A 23,373-nucleotide genomic window follows, 5' to 3' on the forward strand; every position below is an offset into this window, starting at 1 on the left:
AAATCTGCAAAGGGATATAGATAGGCTAAGTGACTGGGCAAAAATTTGGCAGATGGAGTATAATGTGGGAAAATGTGAGGTTATCCACTTTGGCAGAAAAAAATTACGAAGGGATCCTTGTGCGTGAAACATAAAAAGTTAGTATGCAGGTACAGCAAGTAATCAGGAAGGCAAATGGAATGTTGGTCTTTATTGCAAGGGGGATAGAGTATAAAAGCAGAGAAGTCCTGCTACAACTGTACAGGGTATTGGTGGGGCCACACCTGGAGTACTGCATGCAGTTTTGGTCTCCGTATTTAAGGAAGGATATACTTGCATTGGAGGCAGTTCAGAGATGGTTCACTGGGTTGATTCTGGAGATGAGCACGTTGACTTATGAAGATAGGTTGAGTAGTTTGGATTTATACTCATTGGAGTTCAGAAGAATGAGAGGTGATCTTCTTATCGAAGCAACTAAGATAATGAGAGGGCTGGACAAGGTGGATGCAGAGAGGATATTTCCACTCATAGGGGAAACTAAAACTAGGTTGCATAGTCTCAGAATAAGGGGCCGCCCATTTAAAACTGAGATGAGGAGGAATTTCTTCTCTCAGGGGGTTGTAAATCTGTGGAATTCTCTGCCGCAGAGAGCTGTGAAGGCTGGGTCATTGAATATATTTAAGGCGGAAATACAGATTTTTGAGCAATAAGGAAATAAAGGGTTATGAGGAGCTGGCAGGGAAGTGGAGCTGAGTCCATGATCAGATTAGCCATGATCTTATTAAATGGTGGAGCAGGCTCAAGGGGTCAAATGGCTACTCCTGCTCCAATTTCTTGTGTTCTATCAGCATATCCTTCTATTCTTTTCTCCCTCAGTACTTACCTGGCTTTTCCTTAAATGTATCTTTGCTATTTGCCTCAATTGGATACATCACGGAAGTAGAAGTCTCAACATGAATCACGCAACTGCTTTATGAAGCAGAGTTAGAGATACCACATGATAAAACTCATGCACTATCCATGTGGTGCAGTATTTTTCATCATGTTCAACTGCTGTATGTGAACAAATTCTGAGAAGTGATTTCTAAATCAGCTTCTTTAGTACAATTTAAAATTCAGCAGTAGGTACAGTCCCACTTTGCCTGTGTGCGCACTAGGTCCATGCAGCAGAGCTGCTCTCCAGTCGTCTTCAGTAATCCTTGCCACTGGACCAAGACCTAGCTCTGTCAAGCGCGTGTGGTGGCTGAGGTGCAATGGCCACCAAACGTTAAAAAATCCAAGCACAGGCTTCTTTCACCCTCCAAGATGTAGTTTGGGATCCGGAATATTAGGTCCTTCATGGAAACACTTGTTTGGCGTGGAAGCAAGTCATCCTCGTTTCGAGGGACTGCCTATGATGGTGATGACTTTCAATATAGCTCAATTTGTTTATGTGAGCACCAGTTTCCTCATGTCCTTACCTCTTGTGTGATAGCTTGTCTACAGGTATGGATCAGCTTGGTCAGCCCTTTGGCAAAGTCCATTTCTGCAGAAAACCATAAAATACTATAGTCATAAAACAGGAAGTGTGGAATCACATGGCAATTGTTTCAATCTTCTGTCACTTTACATGGATAGTTTCTCACTAAAACCTCTCGCTGTCAAACACGGATGACTAAAAATAACTGGGGAAAACAATGAGGCAGTGGGGAAAGACAAACGACAGGAGTGACTGACCGAGCTATCTAGTGTTTGAATCTGCCTGTAACGCTCAGTTGAGATTTGTTGGATCTCATTCAGACCACCACATGGAAGGAAGAGGTAGGGGCCCAATCCCTCTTGGGCCCCTACCTGAGCCCATCTATGCCTTTGTCATCTCCAGGGTCAACTATTCCAATGTTCTGCTACCGTCCTCCCATCGTCAAGCCTCCGTAAACATCAGCTCAACAAAAGCTTTGCTCCCCGTAATCTACTCTGTACCAAGTCTCACCCGCCTCTCACCCCTGTACATTGGCTCCTGCTCTCCAAATATTACATTCTCATTGTTGTGTTTAAACCCCTCAATGGCCTCACCCCACCCCATCTTTGTAACCAATGCTACAACTGACCTGCCCCGAACTCTCCGTTGCTGTGTCTCTGGCCTCTTGCGCAGTGCGCCCCCCTTCTTCCCTCCATTGGTGGCAATGCCTTCAGCCACCCAAGCCCTAAGGTTTTGAAGTCCCTCTCTTAAATCACTCCACTTCTATCTCCTCCGTTAAGACCCTTCTTAAAGCCAACCCTTTGACTGAGCTTTTGGTCACCCCTCATAGTACCTCCTTCTTTGGCTTGATGGCCATTTTTTTTCCTTACATCTTGCTGAAGCACTTTGGGACATTTTTCTATTTTAAAAGATGCTATAGAAATGAAAAGTTGCTATTTGAAGGAACTGTGATATTCCTTATCTGGTGAGAACTTCTTATACAATCCTTGGTTGCACTTGTGTAAAACTTGACTTCAGACTTCAATCAATTCTAAATTGCTTGGTCACCTCTAGGGATTGACTAAGGTTGCAAATGACTGATCACTATTTTGATGACAGTGACCAATAACACCATATAATTTGAACTCACCAAACAGAAGATACACATGGAATGAACTGACTTCAGTGCTATGTGTCTCTTTGTTTTAAGATCACAATGACCATGAACAAACTCAGCACCCTCTCACCCAAAGCTGTTCTTTTGTCCAGGTAGTTGATCAGATCTTTCATATACTTGGAGACGGATTTGGCATATTGAAAAGCAGCTTCAACACCACCCTCAGACCTCTGAAGTATTATGTCCACTTCTTCTGCAGAAAGGCTGCCTGTAATCCAGATATAAAAGAGGTGAGAAACAAGACATCTTTTATTTACAGTGCTTCAGGTAAAAGGACTCTATTTCTAATAGGTTTCATATAGATTGTGTGGGAGGTTTAGCTTCTTGAAATATTAGGGCCACTTTTCCTCTTCTCAGTGCCTAGGGAATACTGCTAAGTTCCGAGGTGGAGTGAAGAGGCTAAAGGGACGGAACTTGTTGTATCAGGGCTCTATTCCGATTATTCTACGCCTATTTCCAGATAGATGAAGCTTGTCCTGTGTTTGGAGTAGACAGGCCCAGTGTTAGAATTCAGATAACAAGAGAGGTTGAGAGCTGCCTGCTTCAATTTGCTTTGTATTGGACCAAGTGAAGAATCAAGGCTTTGAGGTTGCACTGGGACCCCCTGTGAATCGGAGAATCTGCTTTTAGTTATTTTAACAATCCCTAACGATCTTCGGGGCCTTTTGGCTGTTGCTGTCCAGCAATAGCCAGAAGGCCCCAATGCCTGGGGCCAGATGCTCATCTGCACACCTCTCAGGCCTAAGCTCCCGTTTCTGCCACAGGATCCCAGTGCAAGACACAATTAGGAGGCAGGTGTGCAAATGGCCTGGGACAGGAAACTTGGGTGCAGCTCTTGTCTTACAGGAGCAGCACACCTTTAAGGTGCCTGGTGAATGGAGGCAGTGAAAAATCTGCCCTCTTTTATTCATAGAAAGAAAGACTTGTATTTATATAGCGTCTTTCACGACCACCGGACGTCTCAAAGCGCTTTACAGGCAACAAAATACTTTTGCAGTGTAGTCACTGTTGTAATGTGGGAAACGTGGCAGCCAATTTGCACACAGCAAGCTCCCACAATCAGCAATGTGATAATTACCAGATAATCTGTTTCGTTATGTTGATTGAGGGATAAATATTGGCCAGGGCACTGGGGATAACTCCCCTGCTCTTTTTCGAAGTAGTGCCATTGGATCTTATACATCCACCTGAGAGGACAGACGGGGCCTCGGTTTAACGTCTCATCCGAAAGACGGCACCTTCGACAGTGTAGCACTCCCTCAGTGCAGCACTGGAGTTTCCAAATGTCCACCACAGTGCCACCTACTGCAAGTTCCTCGGTACTGATTTGCTGCAATAGTTTTGTTCTATAAAAAGAGGGTCCATTGGGAGGGCGGAAATCCATTTTCTAAATATTTAATTAGACTTCCTCAGGTCAGTGTAGGCTATAAATAGTGGATTTGCTCTGTACTTGCCAGCATTAATTTTCCTTAACTGTCGTGTTTCAACAACAACAACGTGCATTTATATAGTACCTTAAATGTGGCAAAATATCCCAAGGCAAGTTCACAGGAGTGTAATCCGACAAACATTGGCATTGAGTCAAAAAAGGAGACATTAGGACAGGTGACCAAAAGCTTAGTCAAAAGCTTAGGTTTTAAGGACGGTCTTAAAGGAGGAGGGAGAAGTAGAGTTTTAGGAAGGGAATTCCAGCGCTTAGGGCCTTAGCAGTTCAAGGTACGGCCGCCAATGATGGCGTGAAGGAATTCTGTGTTCCTCCAATTCTGGCTTCTTGTCCATCCTCCCAGAAGCCAGAATTGTAGGAACACAGAATTCTTGGAGGATTATAGGGCTGGAGGAGGTTATAGAGATTGGCTGGGGCGATGCCATGGAGGGATTTGAACATGAGGATGGAAATGTTAAAATCGAGGCCTTGGAGCCCTGGTAACATTCTGGTGAATCTGCGCTGGACTCCTTGCAAGGCCAATATATCCTTTCGAAGTACTCACAGATGGCCTTACCAGGGCTTTGTATAGTTGTAGCAAAACTTCCTCCCCTTTCTATTCTAGTCCATTAGTTATAAACGCTAGCATTCAGTTAGCCGTTTTTGATTAATTTTTGTACCTGACTACTACAGTTACATGGGTGCATGGACCCCTAAATCTCAATGGACCTGAGACAGTGGCCAGGGAGAAGGATGGAATCAGTGGTGAGGGAACGGAGCTTATGGTAGGGGTCGAAGACAATGGCTTCGGTCCTCCCAATGTTTAATTGGGGGAAATTTCGGCTCATCCATGTCAGAAAAGCAGTCTTGACAACATTGCGGGGTCAAGAGAAGTGGTGGTGAGGTCGAGCTTGGTGTCACCAGCGTATATATGGAAACTGACGTGCTTTCGGATGATGTGACCAAGGGAAAGCATGTAGATGAGGAAATAGGAGAAGGGCCAAGGATAGATCTTTGGGGGACTCCAGAGGTAATGGTGCGGGGTCGGGAAGAGAAGCCACTGCTGGAGATTCTCTGGCTCAGACTGGATAGATAAAGGGGAAACATGCAAGGGCAGTCCTACTCAACTGGATAATGGGGGAGAAGCGTTGAGGAGGATGGTGTGTTCAACCACTTCAAAAGGATGCAGGCAGGTGGAGAAGGATGAGGAGGGATAGTGCACCAGTCACAGAGGATGCAATTTGCCTCATTCATATATGTCACTTGTTCCTTTATGCGTTCAGAAAAAATATTCAGTGCATAATCTATGCTGACTAAAAGCCACCAAATGTACATTACCTGAATCGCTGAACTCATCCTTCACTTGGACCATATCGCCTTGCGCAGCAATTCCACCACACAGATTCTCCATTGACTGGAAACACACACAAAGGAAATTAGACTCCATTAGTGCTTAGACGCACAAACCAAGTGGCCGGGACAAGTGAGCAAGGAATACTTTCAGCTCATCTTCTTAGAACAACCATCATTTAACAGCAATGGGGACCATTCACAGCTGGAGACTGAGGTTTCGATCAGGTACGATATTCATCGCAGCCTTAGTACAAGATGCAAAAACATTAAGAATGCCGTTTTAGTCCAGTACTTTGTTCAGATTCCGCCCACACTGCTTGAATTCCCATTTGCCTTCACGAAGTAAAACCTCACTGCTGCCAAACACTTAGTGTTGTTGCAACCTTTCTTCTCTCAAAAACCAACAAAGGGACAATGACTGTAACATTTCAATTCATGTTTTGCTTTAGTTTAACTTGAACATTCTTGCATTCTTACACACAGCAACTATTTACCTTCATAAACAACACCAAGACTTATGCCAGCCATAGAAAATATATTTTGTATAGATACTGTATGACGAAAATCTAAAAACATAATCATCCAGGACAAATAATGCAGCAACAAGTAACGCTTTGTACAGCTCAATGGAATAATATGTTGCCGTTACAGGCATCAATGATTCTCCATTTGATTAAGGCAACTTATGCTGTAAAATCCTGGGATCCCTGGATAAATGGTTTAAGAACATACATAAGAACATACAAAATAGGAACAGGGGTAGGCCATTTGACCCCTCAAGCCTGCTCTGCCATTCAATAAGATCATGGCTGATCTGATCATGAGTTCCACTTCCCTGCCCGCTCCCCATAACCCTTTATTCCCTTATCGCTCAAAAATCTGTCTAATTCAGCCTTAAATATATTCAATGACCCAGCCTCCATAGCTCTCTGCGGTAGAGAATTCCACAGAGATACAACCCTCAGGAAAGAAATTCCTCCTCATCGCAGTTTTAAATGGGCAGCCCTTATTCTGAGACCAAGAGTGGCGTCCACCTTGTCGAGCCCCCTCATTATCTGATCTGTTTCGATAAGATCACCTCTCATTCTTCTGAACTCCAATGAGTATAGGCCCAAACTACTCAACCTATCCTCATAAGTCAACCTCCTCATCTCCGGAATCAACATAGTGAATCTTCTCTGAATAACCTCCAATGCAAGTATATCCTTCCTTAAATACGGAAACCAAAACTTTACGCAGTACTCTAGGTGTGGCCTCACCAATACCCTGTACAGTTGTGGCAGGACTTCTCTGCTTTTATTCTCCATCCCCCTTGCAATAAAGGCCAACATTCCATTTGCCTTCCTGATTATTTGCTGTACCTGCATACTAACTTTTTGTGTTTCATGCACAATGACCCCCAGGTCCCTCTGTACTGCAGCACTTTGCAATTTTTCTTCATTTGAATTATAATTTGCTTTCTATTTTTTTCTGTCAAAGTGGATAACCTCATATTTTACTCCATCTGCCAAATTTTTGCCCACTCCTTTTTGCCTGTCTATATCCCTTTGCAGATTTTTTATATCCTCCTCACAATTTGCTTTCCCACCCATTTTTGTATCATCAGCAAACTTGGCAACATTACACTCGGTCCCTTCATCCAAGTCATTAATATAGACTGTGAATAGTTGAGGCCCCAGCACCGATCCCAGCAGCACCCCACTAGTTACTGTTTGCCAACTGGAAAATGACCTGTTTATCCCGACTCTCTGTTTTCTGTTCATTAGCCAATCCTCTATCCATGCTAATATATTACACCCAACCCCATGAAATTTTATCTTGTGCAGTAACCTTTTATAATACCTTATCAAATGCCTTCTGGAAATCCAAATAAACCACATCCACTGGTTCCCCCGTATCCACCCTGCTCGTTACATCCTCGAAGAACTCCAGCAAATTTGTCAAACATGATTTCCATTTTAGAAAACCATGCTGACTCTGCTTGATTGAATTATGCTTTTCCAAATGTCCTGCTACTGCTTCCTTATTTATGGACTCCAGCATTTTCCCAACGACAGATGTTAGGCTAACTGGTCTATAGTTTCCTGCTTTCTGTCTGCCTGCTTTTTTAAATAAGGGCATTACATTTGCGGTTTTCCAATCCACTGGGACCTCCCCAGAATCCAGAGAATTTTGGTAGATTACAACCAATGCATCCTCTATCTCTGCAGCCACTTCTTTTAGGACCCTAGGATGTAAGCTATCAGGTCCAGGGGACTTGTCCGCCTTTAGTCCCATTAGTTTTGCTGGTAGAAATGTGCGATCCCACTTTAGTTTGTATTTTCAGTTCAATTTAACTTGAGCTCAAGGTTTCAAACTGAAGCCCAGATGTGAACCAGTGAAATTGCCCAGCCAAGTCTAACTCTTCCACTGAAGGCGCCCACTAAATCGTGAACCTTTCTTTCTCTTCAAGATGCTTGTCTCGCTGCTGTGTTTTTCCATCATTCTCAGCTCTTCTTTCAGATTTCCTGCATATGCACTTTTCCTTATTCTCTCTGTATGATAAAAGCCAATCTTTGCTGAGCTCCAAGTTTAGGTTTGGTAGAAATTTCTTGTTTTTCACACACACGGGCACACACCACACAGATATATATATTCCCAGATAGGCACACGTATATGCACGCAAATATACACACACCGTTCAGAGATATACACACCCAGACATGCACACGCACAGAGATGTAACGAGCAGGGTTGATAAAGGGGAACCAATGGATGTGGTGTATTTGGATTTCTAGAAGGCATTCGATAAGGTGTCACATAAAAGGTTACTGCACAAGATAAAAGTTCACAGGGTTGGGGGTAATATATTAGCATGGAGAAAGGATTGGCTAACTAACAGAGAATAGAGAGTCAGGATAAAAGGGTCATTTTCTGGTTGGCAAACAATAACTAGTGGGGTGCCGCAGGGATTGGTGCTGGGGCCTCAACTATTTGCAATCTATATTAGACTTGGATGAAGGGACAGAGTGTCATGTAACCAAGTTTGCTGATGATACAAAGATGGGTGAGAAAGCAAATTGTGAGGAGGACACAAAAAATCTGCAAAGGGATATAGACAGGCTAAGTGAATGGGAAAAAATTTGGCAGATGGAGTGAATGTGGGAAAATGTGAATTTATCCTCTGTGGCAGAAAAAAATAGAAAAGCAAATTTATAATTTAAATGGAGAAAAATTGCAAAGTGCTGCAGTACAGAGGGACCTGGGGGTCCTTGTGCACGAAACACAAAAGGTATGCAGGTACAGCAAGTAATCAGGAAGGCAAATGGAATGTTGGCCTTTATTGTAAGGGGGATGGAGTATAAAAGCAGAGAAGTCCTGCTACAACTGTACAGGGAATTGGTGAGGCCACACCTAGAGCACTGCGTACAGTTTTGGTCTCCGTATTTAAGGAAGGATATACTTGCATTGGAGGTTGTTCAAGAAGGTTCACTAGGTTAATTCCAGAGATGAGGGGGTTGACTTATGAAGATAGGTTGAGTAGTTTGGCTCTTTATTCATTGGAGTTCAGAAGAATGAGAGGTGATCGTATTGAAATGTATAAGATAATGAGGGGGCTCAACAAGGTGGATGCAGAGAGGATATTTTCACTCATAGGGGAAACTTAAACTAGGAGGCATAGTCTCAGAATAAAGGGCCGCCCATTTAAAGCTGAGATGAGGAGGAATTTTTTTCCGAGGGTTGTAAATATATGGAATTCTTTGCCCCAGAGAGCTGTGGAGGCTGGGTTATTGAATATATTTAAGGCGGAGATAGACAGGTTTTTGAGCGATAAGGGAATAAAGGGTTACGGGGAGCGGGCAGGGAAGTGGAGCAGAGTCCATGATCAGATCAGCCATGATCTTATTGAATGGCAGAGCAGGCTCGAGGGGCCAAATGGCCTATTCCTGCTCCTATTTCTTATGTTCTTATGTACATACCCAGATACACACACACGCAGATATACACACCCAGATATGCACATGCACAGAGATATACATACAAGCACGGAGATATACACACCCAGATACTCACACGTACATGCACGCAGATATACACACACCGCCCAGAGATACACACACCCAGATATGCACACGCACTGAGATAGACACACATGCACTGAGATACACACATCTAGAGATGCACACGCACAGACACGCACACGCACAGATAAACACACACTGCACAAATACACACACCCAGATACGTACACGTACACAGATATACACACACAAGCACACACCCCTCATAAATTGCCAAGTTCAGGAAAGTTCCCTTTTTTTTAAGCAGAAATATACTTATCCTTACCTGCTAGTAGACGATGTGTCGGGTTAAGATTCAAGCAGATACTAACGACCAACTTTTAAATATTTTGAGCATCTATTTTGTGTCTTGCGGTACAGATGTCATTTCTCCTCCCCCACACTCTCTCTTTCCCCAGCCTTTGAACTTTACAGAGCTCCTATATTACACTCTGGAGGCTGCTGGTACTGGCCTCTCTCACAGTTAAAGAGAGCACCTCATCCTTTAGTGCAGCTTTTGGAGACTGCCTCAGTTGGAATAGCGGAGTGAAACCTGTGCAGAAAAGTAACCCTCAAGTCACCGGGATCAAGTGTGGCAAATCAAACAAAAAGTAAAAAATAAAATAAAATGAACTTGCATACACCACAACTGACAAAAAAGGCATTCGCAAAAACCACAGTCCCTCAGTCTTTCATCCTAGAAAAGAAATGGCGTTTGAATTTTCAGTGCAGCAAGAAGGGACATTTTCTCCCTGATGAAGTTCCTGTCTGCTAGATGTATTCGAATAATCTGCCGCTTTGTGGCTAAATAAAATTGTTAAGAACAGGACAGACGCCAGTGGAAACTTAAAAGCGGGGGTTGGGGCCAGAAAGATCAGGCGTTTTGCACTTTTTACACAACAATACAAAACACATTCTGCATTGTAATTATATACTTCAACAGACAAGTTCAAATATACAAAAGCAAAATACTGCGGATGCTGGAATCTGAAATAAAAACAGAAAATGCTGGAAATCTCAGCGGGTCAGGCAGCAGCTGTGGAGAGAAAAATAGAGTTAACGTTTCAGGTCGATGACCCTTCATCAGAGCTCTGCCTGACCCACTGAGATTCACTTCTATACAGGTCAATATACAGTTACTAAACATCCCAGCATCTTTCACTGACAATAATGCATTGTGAATTCCAAATACTCTCCTCACCTTAGAAAGCAGCAAGAGGTGTCATCCCGAGGTAAAGACTCTCTTTGTATCCGAGTTAAAAAGGCCTGCGACGCAAACCACAGCCTGTGCCAAGTTAGCTGACCTCAGCCAGAGCAGCTGTAGGGGATGCTAGAATTGATCTCCGCACCCCGGAGTTAAGCAGGAAGAGGAAATAAATAAAATCAGCTGCTCCTGATCCCGACCCAGTGTCACCACTGGTAAAGGTGGGCTCGGCTATCAGTGCCCTTTGGGATCAAATTACTGTCTTTGGCTCGGACAGTAATGATGACCACTTGAGCCAAGTAGCAGAAGGCGATGGGCACTTGTGCAGCTGCACTGCGGCAAGGACTGAACATGTTTGGAAGGGAAAGGGAAAACGGAAACAAAGTGGCAAGGGTGTCACCATCTTATCTTTGTAATAACATAAAACACTTGGAAGAACATTTCGGCCAAAGCAGACTGTAGTTCACTTTGTGTTGCTGTAACTTGAAGAAGGGATTGTGAAAGGACATGCTGTACCTGAACTGTTAGTTAAGTGCGGCCATGGAATTGCATAAATTTAGCCAGCTGAATAGGGCAGTCTGTTGATGACACCTCTAACTTCTTAAAATAAAAGTTTATTAACTTTCTAACTTACTGGGCTTTTGTAAACTCTGCAGAGTCTCAACAAAACAAAACAGATGGGCGGGAACAACAAACAAAAAAATCAACCCTTAAAACAATATCTTTGACGGGATGATAAAACGATTGGCGCAATGTGACATCGTCACCGCCAAGCTGCCTGAATTCCCAAAGACATGGTCCAATGGTCTCATTTCTGTAGAATTCCTAGGACCATGGTCCAAAGGTGTCACATCTATCCTACCTCTTGCGTATCTGCCTCAACCATGTGACATTGGCCCCTGTATTTTGTTCCTCCGTCTTTGGGGCTGCAACCAGTAAACAAACAGCACCAAGAGGAACAACACCCCTTTTCCCCAACTGCAACTGGCACCATGTTCCAGTGGGTGCCTCTGTCTCACTACTTAAGAATCAAATGCAGTTCTGAGATTTGGCAATGACCTTACAACTCATCGCTAGCTTGTGACTTGTGACAAGAGCAACTGTGGCTTTATCGCCAAGCCAACCTTGCAGGGAGAGGAATTGGGGCTAGAAGAGGCCTAAAACGGTAAGTATATTTATTATTTTACTTTCCTGGTGGGGCTAGGAGGAACAGGAATGCTCTTCCGGATGCCACCTGCAAAGTTTTACCCTTCCCTGCCCCAGCTCGCCCCCATCCCTCGCATTCTGTACCCCTCCCCCCGATCTACTTACCAGAGTGTTCCTTCAGTTCCCAGAGGCAGTCTCGTGCAGCAGACACTGCCCTCCTGCTCAACAGTTAGCTGCCACTTCCTGCCAGTTTTGAGCGGGAAAATTACTGGGTTCCAGCAGGCGAGGCCCAGGAATTAAAATCACCTGGGCCTCACGCAGCCGAGGTTGGGATGGTTTACGCCCCCCCCCCCCGCCTCAAGTTACATTCAGGGCCGTAATTCAGAACTAAATCCTAATGGAACATTTGCAGGCACATGTGATAGTACAGTAATGTAATCATTTTGCTCTCAGTATAACTTCTGCTAATCTGCCCTTTATAGCCCTTTTCATCATCACAGGCGGTCCCTCAAAACGAGGATGACTTGCTTCCACGCCAAAAATAGGATGAGTTCACAGGTGTTTCAAAAGAAGAACCCGAACTACATCCTCAAGGGTGGAAGATGCCTGTGCGTGGATTTTTTTAACTTGTGGTGGCCGTTGCACACCAGCCACCAAATTCACATTTCCAGTGAATATAATGCTAATTCAACAGCAACTTGCATTTGTATAACGCAGTAAAAACATCCCAAGGTGCTTCACAGAGGAGTAATCAAAGAAATGGACTTCGATTCAAGGAATGAGATATGAGGTGGGGGTGATGAAAAGCTTGGCCAAAGAGCTTGGTTTTAAGAAGGGACTTGAGGAGAGGGAGCTCGAGGGTTGGAGTGTGGGACCTAGGTGGCTGAAGGCACAGCCATTAATGGTGGGGCAAAGGGAGTGGGTGTATAAGAGGCTAGAGTAAGGGGTTTGGGAGGGAGGGGGCTGTGTAGGGCTGGAGAACATTACACAGACAGGAGAGGGCCAAGGCTATGACGGGACTTAAATATTTCAAAGTGAATGTTCAGCTGTAAATGGTGTGGAGTTGTTCTTTCAATCATAATTCTGAGCAAAACCCCCACCTCTTGACGCTGGATCTTATCTGGGGCTAAGTAATAGGATTTGCATCAGGCTAGTGTAAACATTGGATATGCCTCTGCTATTGTCTTGTGATGGCGACAAGGCCTCAAGTTCTGTATTAATTTGGCAATTTGGTTGGGGCCTAATTAATTCCCATCCTAATGAGTTATCATAATTTGCCAATAATGAACTGTATGAAGCAGAGGAAGAAAAAATATATCTCACCACCAAAATGCATTATAAAATATAACGGTAACAGTTCTGTAGAAATAAGAACTGATTCTGTTTGTGAAATATGACCCTGCATTGACCCAGACATTCCCAGATAAATCATGTTGTTATTTAATTACTTCATGTACATTAAAAAATTTGCACAGGGACATTAGGAGGTCACTGAGCCTTAAAACTAAAGCTAATGCATCAGGAATAAATCCCTTTAACGTACACCATATGCATGTATAAACCTTGGGAGATGGCACGCAGATTAGATCAATCTGATTAAAACCGAATGCCATCTTCGCAGAGGCCATTTACCATTCTGATGCTTCAAGATTCTTCAGCAGAAATAAAGGCTGCAAGGCCTACAACTTACAAAGCTCTTCCAGAAATTAATTTATGATTAGACAAAGAACCTTTCATAAGTGGTTAGTGCATGCACGCAAAGGTCTTTGTGCTATACTGGCTCCTTCCATGAACTCACCCTGCATTTGTCTGTTAGTGGTAAGGATAATAAAGTGCTGCTGTCCACCTCTCCCATGAGGAATTCCGAGACACTGCCAAAGAGGAAATAATGATTATAGCAATCAACAAAACTCAACCTATACATTTCTATTTACCTCAAAAAAAACACTACACAATGTTAGATTCACTTCCCTTCACGAAGACTCCAGGCAGGAGATCAAACGGACACTTACAACTAGGCCCACAAATGCTGCCTAACAACAACAGTAACCAGTTACCAGGAGTTACACAAGAGCAACTCGGGTTGACTCACTCTCTGAATCGTTCCTCCCTGGAGTGACGAGCTTGCTATTCACTCAGCAGGCCCCCGCCCTTCCCCCCCCCCCCCCCCACTCAGAAAAGGCGAGGGGGCCACAACTGCCCCTCCCAATAAGGCCTCTGGCCGCCTGAAAGCGGCGGCCACAGAGCAGCGTAAAATGGCCGCCGACGCGCCGCGGACTCTCCGCTTCATCAGGGGCGGAGTGGCGTAGGGTACGGCTCTGTCCGTTTTCCCGCCGCGGCGTACACGCGCCGACCCCTTACCAACTGGCGGTGACCCCTTCCCGAAATTGCCCTGCGGGAAATATCCCTTTGCCCCGCGGGAATGGCGCCTCCACCCTTAAAGGGGAGGTGGCGCTGCCAGCGAGGCCATTTTATCTTTTATTGTCGGCCGACTGCCAGCTAGCCTAGCACCCCCTCTTGGGTGCCAGGCCGCTGGCCCGGCCAAAACCCTCTCTGGTGGCCCAGTGGACCCAACCTAAAAATATGCAGAGCTCGCAGCGGCCCTCTCCTTTAACTGATGGCATTAGCATGCCGCTGATGAGTGTTCGGGGTGGCTGACCCACTGCAAGGGCATGTCCGCCCCTCAGCTGCAACTACCTCCAACAAAGCTTCCAAGTGCCGAATATCGAGGGCACATCCGCCGCAACCCACGCGGAGGAGAAAAACTTCAAAAAACAGAAGGTGCGCCCCATTTCGGGCGGAGGTGAATTTCTACCCCGGGCTCTCTCTATCGGGACTTGAATCAATATTTCGCCATTTTGCCACAGGGTCTCGAGGAGCTAGCTCCATGTTAGGTCACATCCCAGCCTTCAAAGCTAAGGCTATGTGCAAGTGTTCACTTTTTTAAAAAAAAATTTTAAATTCGTAGCCAATCTTTCCAATTCTTTGTCAAATCACAAACGCCAGAGGTCACCTTGCACACATCAAGGATCACTCTGCGCCAATGCTCTTAGCCAAAAGGCCTAGAGCCACTGCACCGTTCCTGGAAGTACTGCAATACCAGGTTCGTGCCATGGAGGTGGATGGGTCAGGCCCCCCACACACCTCCGTGGAGGTGGATGGGTCAAGCCACCCCACCCACCTCCTATTTCCAAAAAGCATAGGAGAACCACCTTCCTGATCCAGGGAGAACCACTTTGGGGTCATGGTTACTCCCCTGTCAGGTCAGTTACGCATGATCTTAGCCAAAAGGCCGAGAAGAGAGTTCACTTACTGCAGCAGCAGCATAGTCAACAGTAAGAATAGAACTGAATGCTCTAGCTATCAAGATAGCCCACAGGTTAACTCTCCATTTGTGAGCCACAGAGACCAGGGCTGATCTCCAGTCTGCGCTGAGTCAACTGCTCTCAATAGGGGCAGCAAGGAGTGTTACATTTGGCTTCAGTGCTCCTGGGCTAAGAAGGGGAAAAGTTAGCCAGGATTTCCATGCGGTGGGATTCGGGCGGGGGGGGGGTCGAGTTTTGACTTTGTGTAAAACAGGGAATTAGTGAATCAGCAGCCTGTTTTACATCTCTCCCCATTTTTATCTCCATCGACTTCAATTAACCTATTTTACTGCATCGCACAAGTGAAAAATGACCCCCCCCCCCCCCCAATTGCTACTTAGTAACCTCTACTGGAATTTGTATGTGTATGGACACCAAGTGAGGACATAATTAGGTTCAACAGTGATGTTTCTTGTGGTTGAATAGTTGCTCACTATCAAGGCTCACATATGACTGGTTACTTGGACTAGGTACTGGAAGATGACTGCTGCCTGTGGAATTGTACCCTAGGTGATCTGCGGATGGACCTGGTGATAGGGCCAATCCTTATTTTCCAGTTAGCACTAACCACCCTTTGATTAGAAAGTAGAATCATAGAATAGAATCATAGAATGGTTACAGCACAGAAGGAGGCCATTCAGCCCATCGAGCCCGTGCCGACTCTCTGCAAGAGCAGTTCTGCTAGTCCCGCTCCCCCGCCCTTTCCCCGTAGCCCTGCAGATTTTTTTCCTTCAGGTACTTATCCAATTCCCTTTTGAGAGCCACAATTGAGTCTGCCTCCACCACCCTTCCAGGCAGTGCATTCCAGATCCTAACCACTTGCTTCGTAAAAAAGATTTTCCTCATGTTGCCTTTGGTTCTTTTGCCAATCGCCTTAAATCTGTGTCCTCTGGTTCTTGACCCTTCCGCCAATGGGAACAGTTTCTCTCTATCTACTCTGTCCAGACCCCTCATGATTTTGAACACCTCTATCAAATCTCCTCTCAACCTTCTCTAATCTAAGGAGAACAAGCCCAGCTTCCCCAGTCTATCCACGTAACTGAAGTCCTTCATTCCTGGAATCATTCTCGTAAATCTTTTCTGCACCCTCTCTAAAGGCCTTCACAACCTGCCTAAGTGCGGTGCCGAGATTTGGGCACAATACTCCAGTTGAGGCCGAACCAGTGCTTTTGTACCCCATGCCTCTATTTATGAAGCCCAGGATGCCCTATATTTTTTTAACCGCTTTCGCAACCTGCCCTGCCACCTTCAACGAGTTGTACAGATATACCCCTCGGTCTCTCTGTTCATGCACCCCCTTCAGTTTATATCGCCTCCCCTCGTTCTTTCTACCAAAATATATCACTTTGCACACTTCTGCGTTAAATTTCATCTGCCAAGTGTTTGCCCATTTAACCAGCCTGTCTATATCTTCTTGAAGTCTATCACTAAATTCCTCGCTGCTTACAATACTTCCAAGTTTTGTGTCGTCTGCAAATTCCCCTTGTTTCCCTTTTTTATCTACTAGTGAGTTTCAGAATATGTTTATTTAAATAGTGAGTAGAAACCTGTTACAATGAGTTTCGGTTCTTGAGGCGATGAGCTGAGTTAACCTGCACAATTGAAATGGCACAAAGGCTTAAGTATCCCAGGTTTGCAGCAGACTGACAGTGGTAAAAGATAATAGAAAAATAAATGGCAAACAAATAGCTGAATACTGTTAATGGGCTGGAACCATGCATAGCAATTCTCCTGATCCTGTGTCAGTGTGGCTGCCCCAGAATATAAACAGAGGGCTTCTGCAAACCACAGACACCAACCTCAAGTACAAAGTATACACTACAGATCCCGTGCACCCATGTTACAATATAAAGCAGTTCTGGATTGTATCATATTCCATATTCACAAAAAAACATTTGTAATATCATTTAGACTTACAACTTCCACAAGCAAAAATCAAAAATATACATATCTTATTAAAACGTGTCATTTTCATAATGAATATATGAATGTACAGGGTAGCAACACAGTAACCTTCTTTTGACTCAGATTGGTCTGTGCTGAACACATGGCATTACTGGTCATGTGGCTAGCAGTGACCAATCAGAATGGAAAAGCAAAAGCAGAAACAAAACAAAATAAAAGATGTGGGTTTTACAGAGTTCCATAGAATTTACAGCACAGAACAAGCCATTCAGCCCAACTGGTCTATGCTAGTGTTAATGTTCCACATGATCTCCTCCCACCCTACTTCATCTAGTCTTATCTGCATATCCTTCTATTCCTTCCTCCCTTATGTACTTATTGAGTTTCCCCTTAAATGCATCTATGCTATTCGCCTCAACGACTCCATGTGATAGCAATGTCCACATTCGGACCACTCTCTGGGTCAAGAAGGTTTTCACATAGCTTAACTATTGGTTCTGTGTGCATCTTTCACAGCTCCATCCTGTTCCTTGAAATGCACAGGGCCCAGACTCTTTCCCCAGACCACCATGCCTCCAACCCACTCCAGCTGTACCTCAAGCTCACCTTCAGGTACTTAGCAAGCTGGATAATGTTGACAGTGTCTGATTTGGGAGCACAAGATGTCCACGTACACAGCCTGGACTCAAGTCACACACAGCCTGGACTCAGTCACACAAACTTAGGGTTTAAGCAATAAAGCCTTACAGTAAGTAAAGATTTGACTGTAATTGCCCCGTGACTCCATCTACTCTTTGCTGTAGGTGTGTTATTCTCTTGTTGCTGATTCTTCCTTGACATTTTCCAATCAGTGATTTACTTACTTGCTGCTAAATGCCACTGCCATTGTTTCAATCGCCTTCTCAAACTCCTTTTTATCATTTTCATTGTTAGATTCATAATGGAAACCTGCAGGAAAGAAAGAAAGACTTGCATTTATATAGCACCTTTTCACGACCACCAGACATCTCAAAGCGTCTTACAGCCAATGAAGTACTTTTTGAAGTGTAGTCACTGTCGTAATGTGGGAAACGCGGCAGCCAATTTGCGCACAGCAAGCTCCCACAAACAGCAACATGATAATAACCAGATAATTTTTTTTTGAAGTGATGTTGTTTGAGTGATAAATACTAGCCAGGACACCGAGGATAATTCCCCTGCTCTTCTTCGAAATAGTGCCGTGGAATCTTTTACATCCAGCTGAAAGAGCAGACGGGACCTTGGTTTAATGCCCCATCCAAAAGACAGCACCTCCGACAGTGCAGCGCTCCCTCAGCACTGCACTGGAGGGTCAGCCTAGATTTATGTGCTTAAGTCCCTGGAGTAGGAAGAAGAGGTAAATGAGTTAATGGGCACAGCTTCTCAGTAAAAATTATATTAAAAGGGGATTGGTGCCATTTTGGGGATTGGTGCCAGTGGCTGTGACTGTGCATCATGGTGATGTCATAAGTAAGCAATGCAGTGATGCTTTTCAATATTAATTACATTATCACAATGTGAATTACATCATCACGATGTGAATTACAACATCACGATGTGAATTACCTCATTACATTGCATGTTTTTATGTAAGAATTTCAAAAAACTATTTGCTCAAAACATTCCTGGAATGATGAGGGAGGCCCCTTTAAAAGGAAAGTATAGTAAATACATATTAGCAAAATGGGAAATGTGAAATCTGAATCTAAACTGTTGGAGAGGCTGCACTGAGTTAGAACGCTAATCAATTACCCCTGGATCAGGTTTCAATCCAACTCGGGATGGTGGTATAAGTCTCCTCTCCATTTCTCTAATGAGTCCTAAGTCTAGTCAGTTTTAATTCACTTGCAAGTCAGTAGAGCTGTATTGCATTGTCCTAGCGCCAATCAGTGACACATCAATGATGGTGAATGGCACTGAGGCCAACACTGCAGCAAAACAGCTGGATCAGAGCATGATTGGGACACGGAAAGGAGCCAGTCCTTCACAGCTGCAGTGTGTACCATCTACAAGATGCAGTGCAGCAAGTTGCCAAGGCTTCTTCGACAGCAACTCCCAAACCCACAACCTTTACGGCCTAGAAGAACAAGGGCAGCAGGTGCATGGGAACACCATTCCCCTCCAAGTCACACACCATCCTGACTTGGAAATATATTGCCATTCCTTCATAGTTGCTGGGTCAAAATCCTGGAACAGCACTGCGGGAGATCCTTCACCACAGAGACTGCAGCGGTTCAAGAAGATGGCTCACTATCACCTTCTCAAGGGCAATTAGGGATGGGCAATAAATGCTGCGCTTGCCAGCGACGCCCACATCCCAGGAACGAATAACAAAAAAAAGCTCCACCCTGCTTCTTGAAATGCACAGGCCCAGTCTGTTTCCCCAGACCGCCCTGTCTCCTACCCACTGCATCTGTACCTCAGGCTCTGTACCTCTGTCTCTGTGGACCTGTATGCACCTCCATTCATAAAATGATGCTGCTGGTACATTAGTGTGAAAGAAATCTTCCGACACCCATCAGATCAGCAAATGACAGATTGCTTATTAGCGGGGGAGTTTTAACATCCTCTTTTGACTTATTCGAGATTGAGAATTGCACCCGAGAGCTTCTCAATCTGTGGCTGAGTCCTTTGACCAGAAAGTAATTCCCCCCCCACCCCACCCTTGTTTCCCTTCTTTTGTCTACTTCCACTGATTTTTGGAATATTTTAATTTAAGTAGTGAGCACTATTGGCATGTGGAAACCTGCAGGAATGAGTTCAGGATCTTGATGCAACGGGGCGAGTTGAAACAACACAAATGCGGAAGCATCCCAGGTTGAGGACTAATCTACACATTGCACGGGCAACAGGTTTGGGAAGGCCTAATACGACAGGTTTATTGGGGCCCGTATCTAAGAGTGACCTGTAAAGAGCGGTCATTTAGCCTAGGCTTTCCTCACAGAATCACCGCAGCTAAGATGCTGTATTTTTAAAGAGATAAAAATGAGATAAAATGACACCGGCCATGGGGTGCTGGGTCTGCTGGTCTCCCAGTGGTTACAGCAAGAGATCCGTGGAATACGCCGCAGATTTTGGTGGCCAACATCTTTAAGGCAATCCTTGTAACAAGAAGAAAGATTTGCATTTATATAGCGCCTTTCATGACCACCGGACGTCTCAAAGCGCTTTACAGCCAATGAAATACTTTTGGAGTGTGGTCACTGTTGTAATGTGGGAAATACGGCAGCCAATTTGCGCACAAGCAAGCTCTCACAAACAGCAATGTGATAATGGCCAGACAAGCTGTTTTTGTTATGTTGATCTGAGGGATAAATACTGGCCAGGATTATGTCATCCTTCTCTATCCTGGTAGCTGCCGATGACTTGCCTACTCAACTTAGTAAAGAATCCGCAGTAAAGAATCTGGTGAGGTGTGTTTGGATATTCCTGACAACATGCTATTTTCACACAGTTAGAGCCTGAGATAAGCACAGTAAACTCATCATTAATCCTGGCTCTCAGACCGAGATCCCCAGAGGGGGCCTGAAGATCCATCTGCATTCCCTTCGATTTGTCAGGTTCCACCCTGTAATCTCTCTCTTGTGTAAATCAGGCTTGTTCTGAGAGGTCACTTTTATAGATTTTGGTGCTGGTCACTGATTGTAACCCAGGGGAAGGTGTCACAGCAGAGCGCTGTCTGTCTGTCGAATACCTAAACCACAAATCACACTACGAGAAATGCTCAGCAGCAAAGCTGATTTCTAATGCCGCTGGATTCTCCCAATAAGCTTCACGTTAATATCTGTCATTATGTTTAATTGGTTAGGTAAATCTGCTCGTTTTGTGGAAAAGGTTCATCAGACTGGCTTGCCAAGTTTGTTCGCATTCACTCCAGATACCGGTGTTTACAATGCTAACTGCAGACTTTCCACATTAGGAACATAGGAATATAGCAACAGGAGGAAGCCATTCAGCCCCTCGAGCCTGTTCCACCATCCATTAGATCGCGGCCAATCTGTATGTTAACTCCATCTACCCTCAATACCAGGGCCTAACAATAATCGATCAATCTCAGTTTCCATGTGCTATTGGAGAACGACAGCATTCCCTGCCGCCTGGGGACACGGAATGAGATCGAAAGTTTAATTCCGCTTGTGCTGGTGCGTTCAGGGAACCGAGGGTGAAGCACAGCCAGCTGACACAAAGCTCATTGAAGAGGCCGTTGCCCTGGGAGACCTGCTAACAATGGGCCCACCCAACAGTCTGAGTGAATCCTGGCAGTTTTACACTTGCCTTGGAACTGGCCATGTGGGGCCTCTGCTTCAGGAACTGGGCGGCATTTGTATGGGTCTCACGCAATCGAAAAGCACCTTAATGATTCCCTCCAGTGCGAGGCGAGGCCCCAAAGTCCTCTTGCACTAGCACAAGTCTCACAGGAAGACGGGTTGGTTTTCGTGTCAATGTAATACATTTGGGTAGGATACCCATGGCTTTACACAGGTGGACTGGGTTCAGAGTGGGGTAGAAGCAGGATTCATTCTGGACTAACTCCGTATGCTGTTGATGATGAGGATACAGCCAGACTAACGTATGGCTATAGGATATATACCAATGTTCAGTGAGGATTAGTTGAGGCACAACAATTATTTATGTCTCTAACTTATTTACCAGCACAGGTGGTATGGAACAATGGTTCGATGGTCACCACACCCTACCATCCTGGGAGGAGGTGTTTATAGACCTTTATGGGATTAGTGTTAATGTCCTGTTATTCAGCCTTGCCCAGGACAGTTTAATTATCATTTCCAATTGTAAGCTAATGTCATTTGCTCCCACTGTTTTATTGACAGGTCAAATAAGCCCTTTTTTGACAAGAGTAAACAGTATGAACGCAGCGAGCAGCAAATTTCAGACTAGAATTAATGCCCAACATCCTGCTTATTGCTAGAATGATAAAGTTACATCATGCAATACAGAGAATGGATAGTAATGAAAGCATTCAGCGAAGGTACTGTTCTATAAGCAACAACAATAAAATGCATTTATATAGTTTCTTTAATGCAGAAAAACATCACAAAACATTTCACAGAAGCGTAATAAGACAAAAATGGACGGGCGACCAGAAGCTTGGTCAAAAAGGTGGATTTTAAGGAGGGTCTTAAAAGAGCAGAGAGTGGTGGAAAGATGGAGGGGTTTGGGGAGAGAATTTCACAGCATGGGGGTCTAGCCAACTGAATGCATGCCCACCAAAGGTGGGGCAAAGGGAGGGGGGATGCACAAGAGGGCAGAGTCAGAGGAACAGAGAGTTCTGTGGAGAGGTTCAAGGCTGGAGGAGGTTAGTGATCGGGAGGGGCAAGACCAATGAAGTATTTAAACTGGAGGGTGAGAATTATAAATTGTAGGCTTTGGGGTACCTGCAGCCAATGTTGGCCAGCAAGGACAGGGAAGATGAGTGAGTGGGATTTGTGGGCTAGACATGTTTTTAGAAGAATGTAAGAAATAGGAGCTGGACTATAGTATTTGGACCATTTCGAGCCGTGCAATAAGATCATAGCTGATCATCAACCTCAAATTCACCTTCCTGCACTAACCATAAAAACATAAGAAATAAATACCCAACTGAAACATAGAGACATAGGGCCCAAGTTTCCACATGATTCGCGCCTGATTTTTAGGAGCAACTGGTGGAGAACGGACTATTTTAGAAATCACAATTCTCCACATTTTTTTTTCTGCAGTTCTAGTCAGGTAAAACAGTTCTAGTTTAGAACAGAATTTTTTCTTCAAAAGGAGGCGTGTCCGGCCACTGACGCCTGATTTGAAAGTTTCCACAGTGAAAATGTACTCCAAACTAAAGTAGAATGGAGCCAGTGAAGATTTTTGTAGAACTGAAAAAACCTGTTCTACACATTAAAAAATCAGGCGCAGGTTACAAATTAGGCGTCCAGAACGAGGTGGGGGGAAGGGAACTCATTAAATTCGACAATAAATCCTTATTTATACTTCTACAAATATTATACAAATAAATCCAACCTGAATAAACATTTATAAGCCAAGAAAAGATTAAATAAACCATCTTCCTACCTGTGTGAAAGTGCTTCAGCCAGGGAGAATTCTGCAGCCCGTTCGTGCCGCTGAGCGGGAGGGGGAGAGAGAGAGAGAGAGAGAGAGGAAGGGGGGGGGAGAGAGAGAGAGAGGAGGGGGGGGGGGAGAGAGAGAGAGGAGGGGGGGGAGAGAGAGAGAGAGGTGGGGGGGAGGGGAGAGAGAGAGAGGAGGGGGGGAGGGAGAGAGGAGGGGGGTGAGGGAGAGAGAGAGGAGGGGGGGGAGGGAGAGAGAGAGGAGG

The 23,373-nt window shown here is 44.7% G+C and overlaps 1 protein-coding gene and 1 non-coding gene across 3 annotated transcripts in view; both read right to left on the reverse strand.

Moving 5' to 3' along the window:
• The window catches only part of LOC139228589 (rho GTPase-activating protein 45-like), a 247,193-nt gene that overhangs the window by 62,660 nt on the left and 161,160 nt on the right, over positions 1–23,373 (reverse strand). For both annotated transcript variants that reach the window (XM_070859736.1, XM_070859737.1), the window contains 5 exons: positions 17,894–17,978; positions 13,559–13,631; positions 5,356–5,431; positions 2,665–2,802; positions 1,440–1,504 (listed from right to left, as the gene is read on the reverse strand). In XM_070859736.1, coding sequence (XP_070715837.1) covers positions 1,440–1,504; positions 2,665–2,802; positions 5,356–5,431; positions 13,559–13,631; positions 17,894–17,978 — 437 coding nt within the window. The remainder of the gene's footprint in view (positions 1–1,439; positions 1,505–2,664; positions 2,803–5,355; positions 5,432–13,558; positions 13,632–17,893; positions 17,979–23,373) is intronic.
• Positions 14,868–15,064, reverse strand: LOC139229505 (U2 spliceosomal RNA). Its single transcript, XR_011587726.1, has one exon. It is a non-coding gene; the product is annotated as a U2 spliceosomal RNA (small nuclear RNA).

This window comes from Pristiophorus japonicus, chromosome 18 (genome assembly GCF_044704955.1).
Source record: "Pristiophorus japonicus isolate sPriJap1 chromosome 18, sPriJap1.hap1, whole genome shotgun sequence".
NCBI classification, from domain to species: domain Eukaryota; kingdom Metazoa; phylum Chordata; class Chondrichthyes; family Pristiophoridae; genus Pristiophorus; species Pristiophorus japonicus.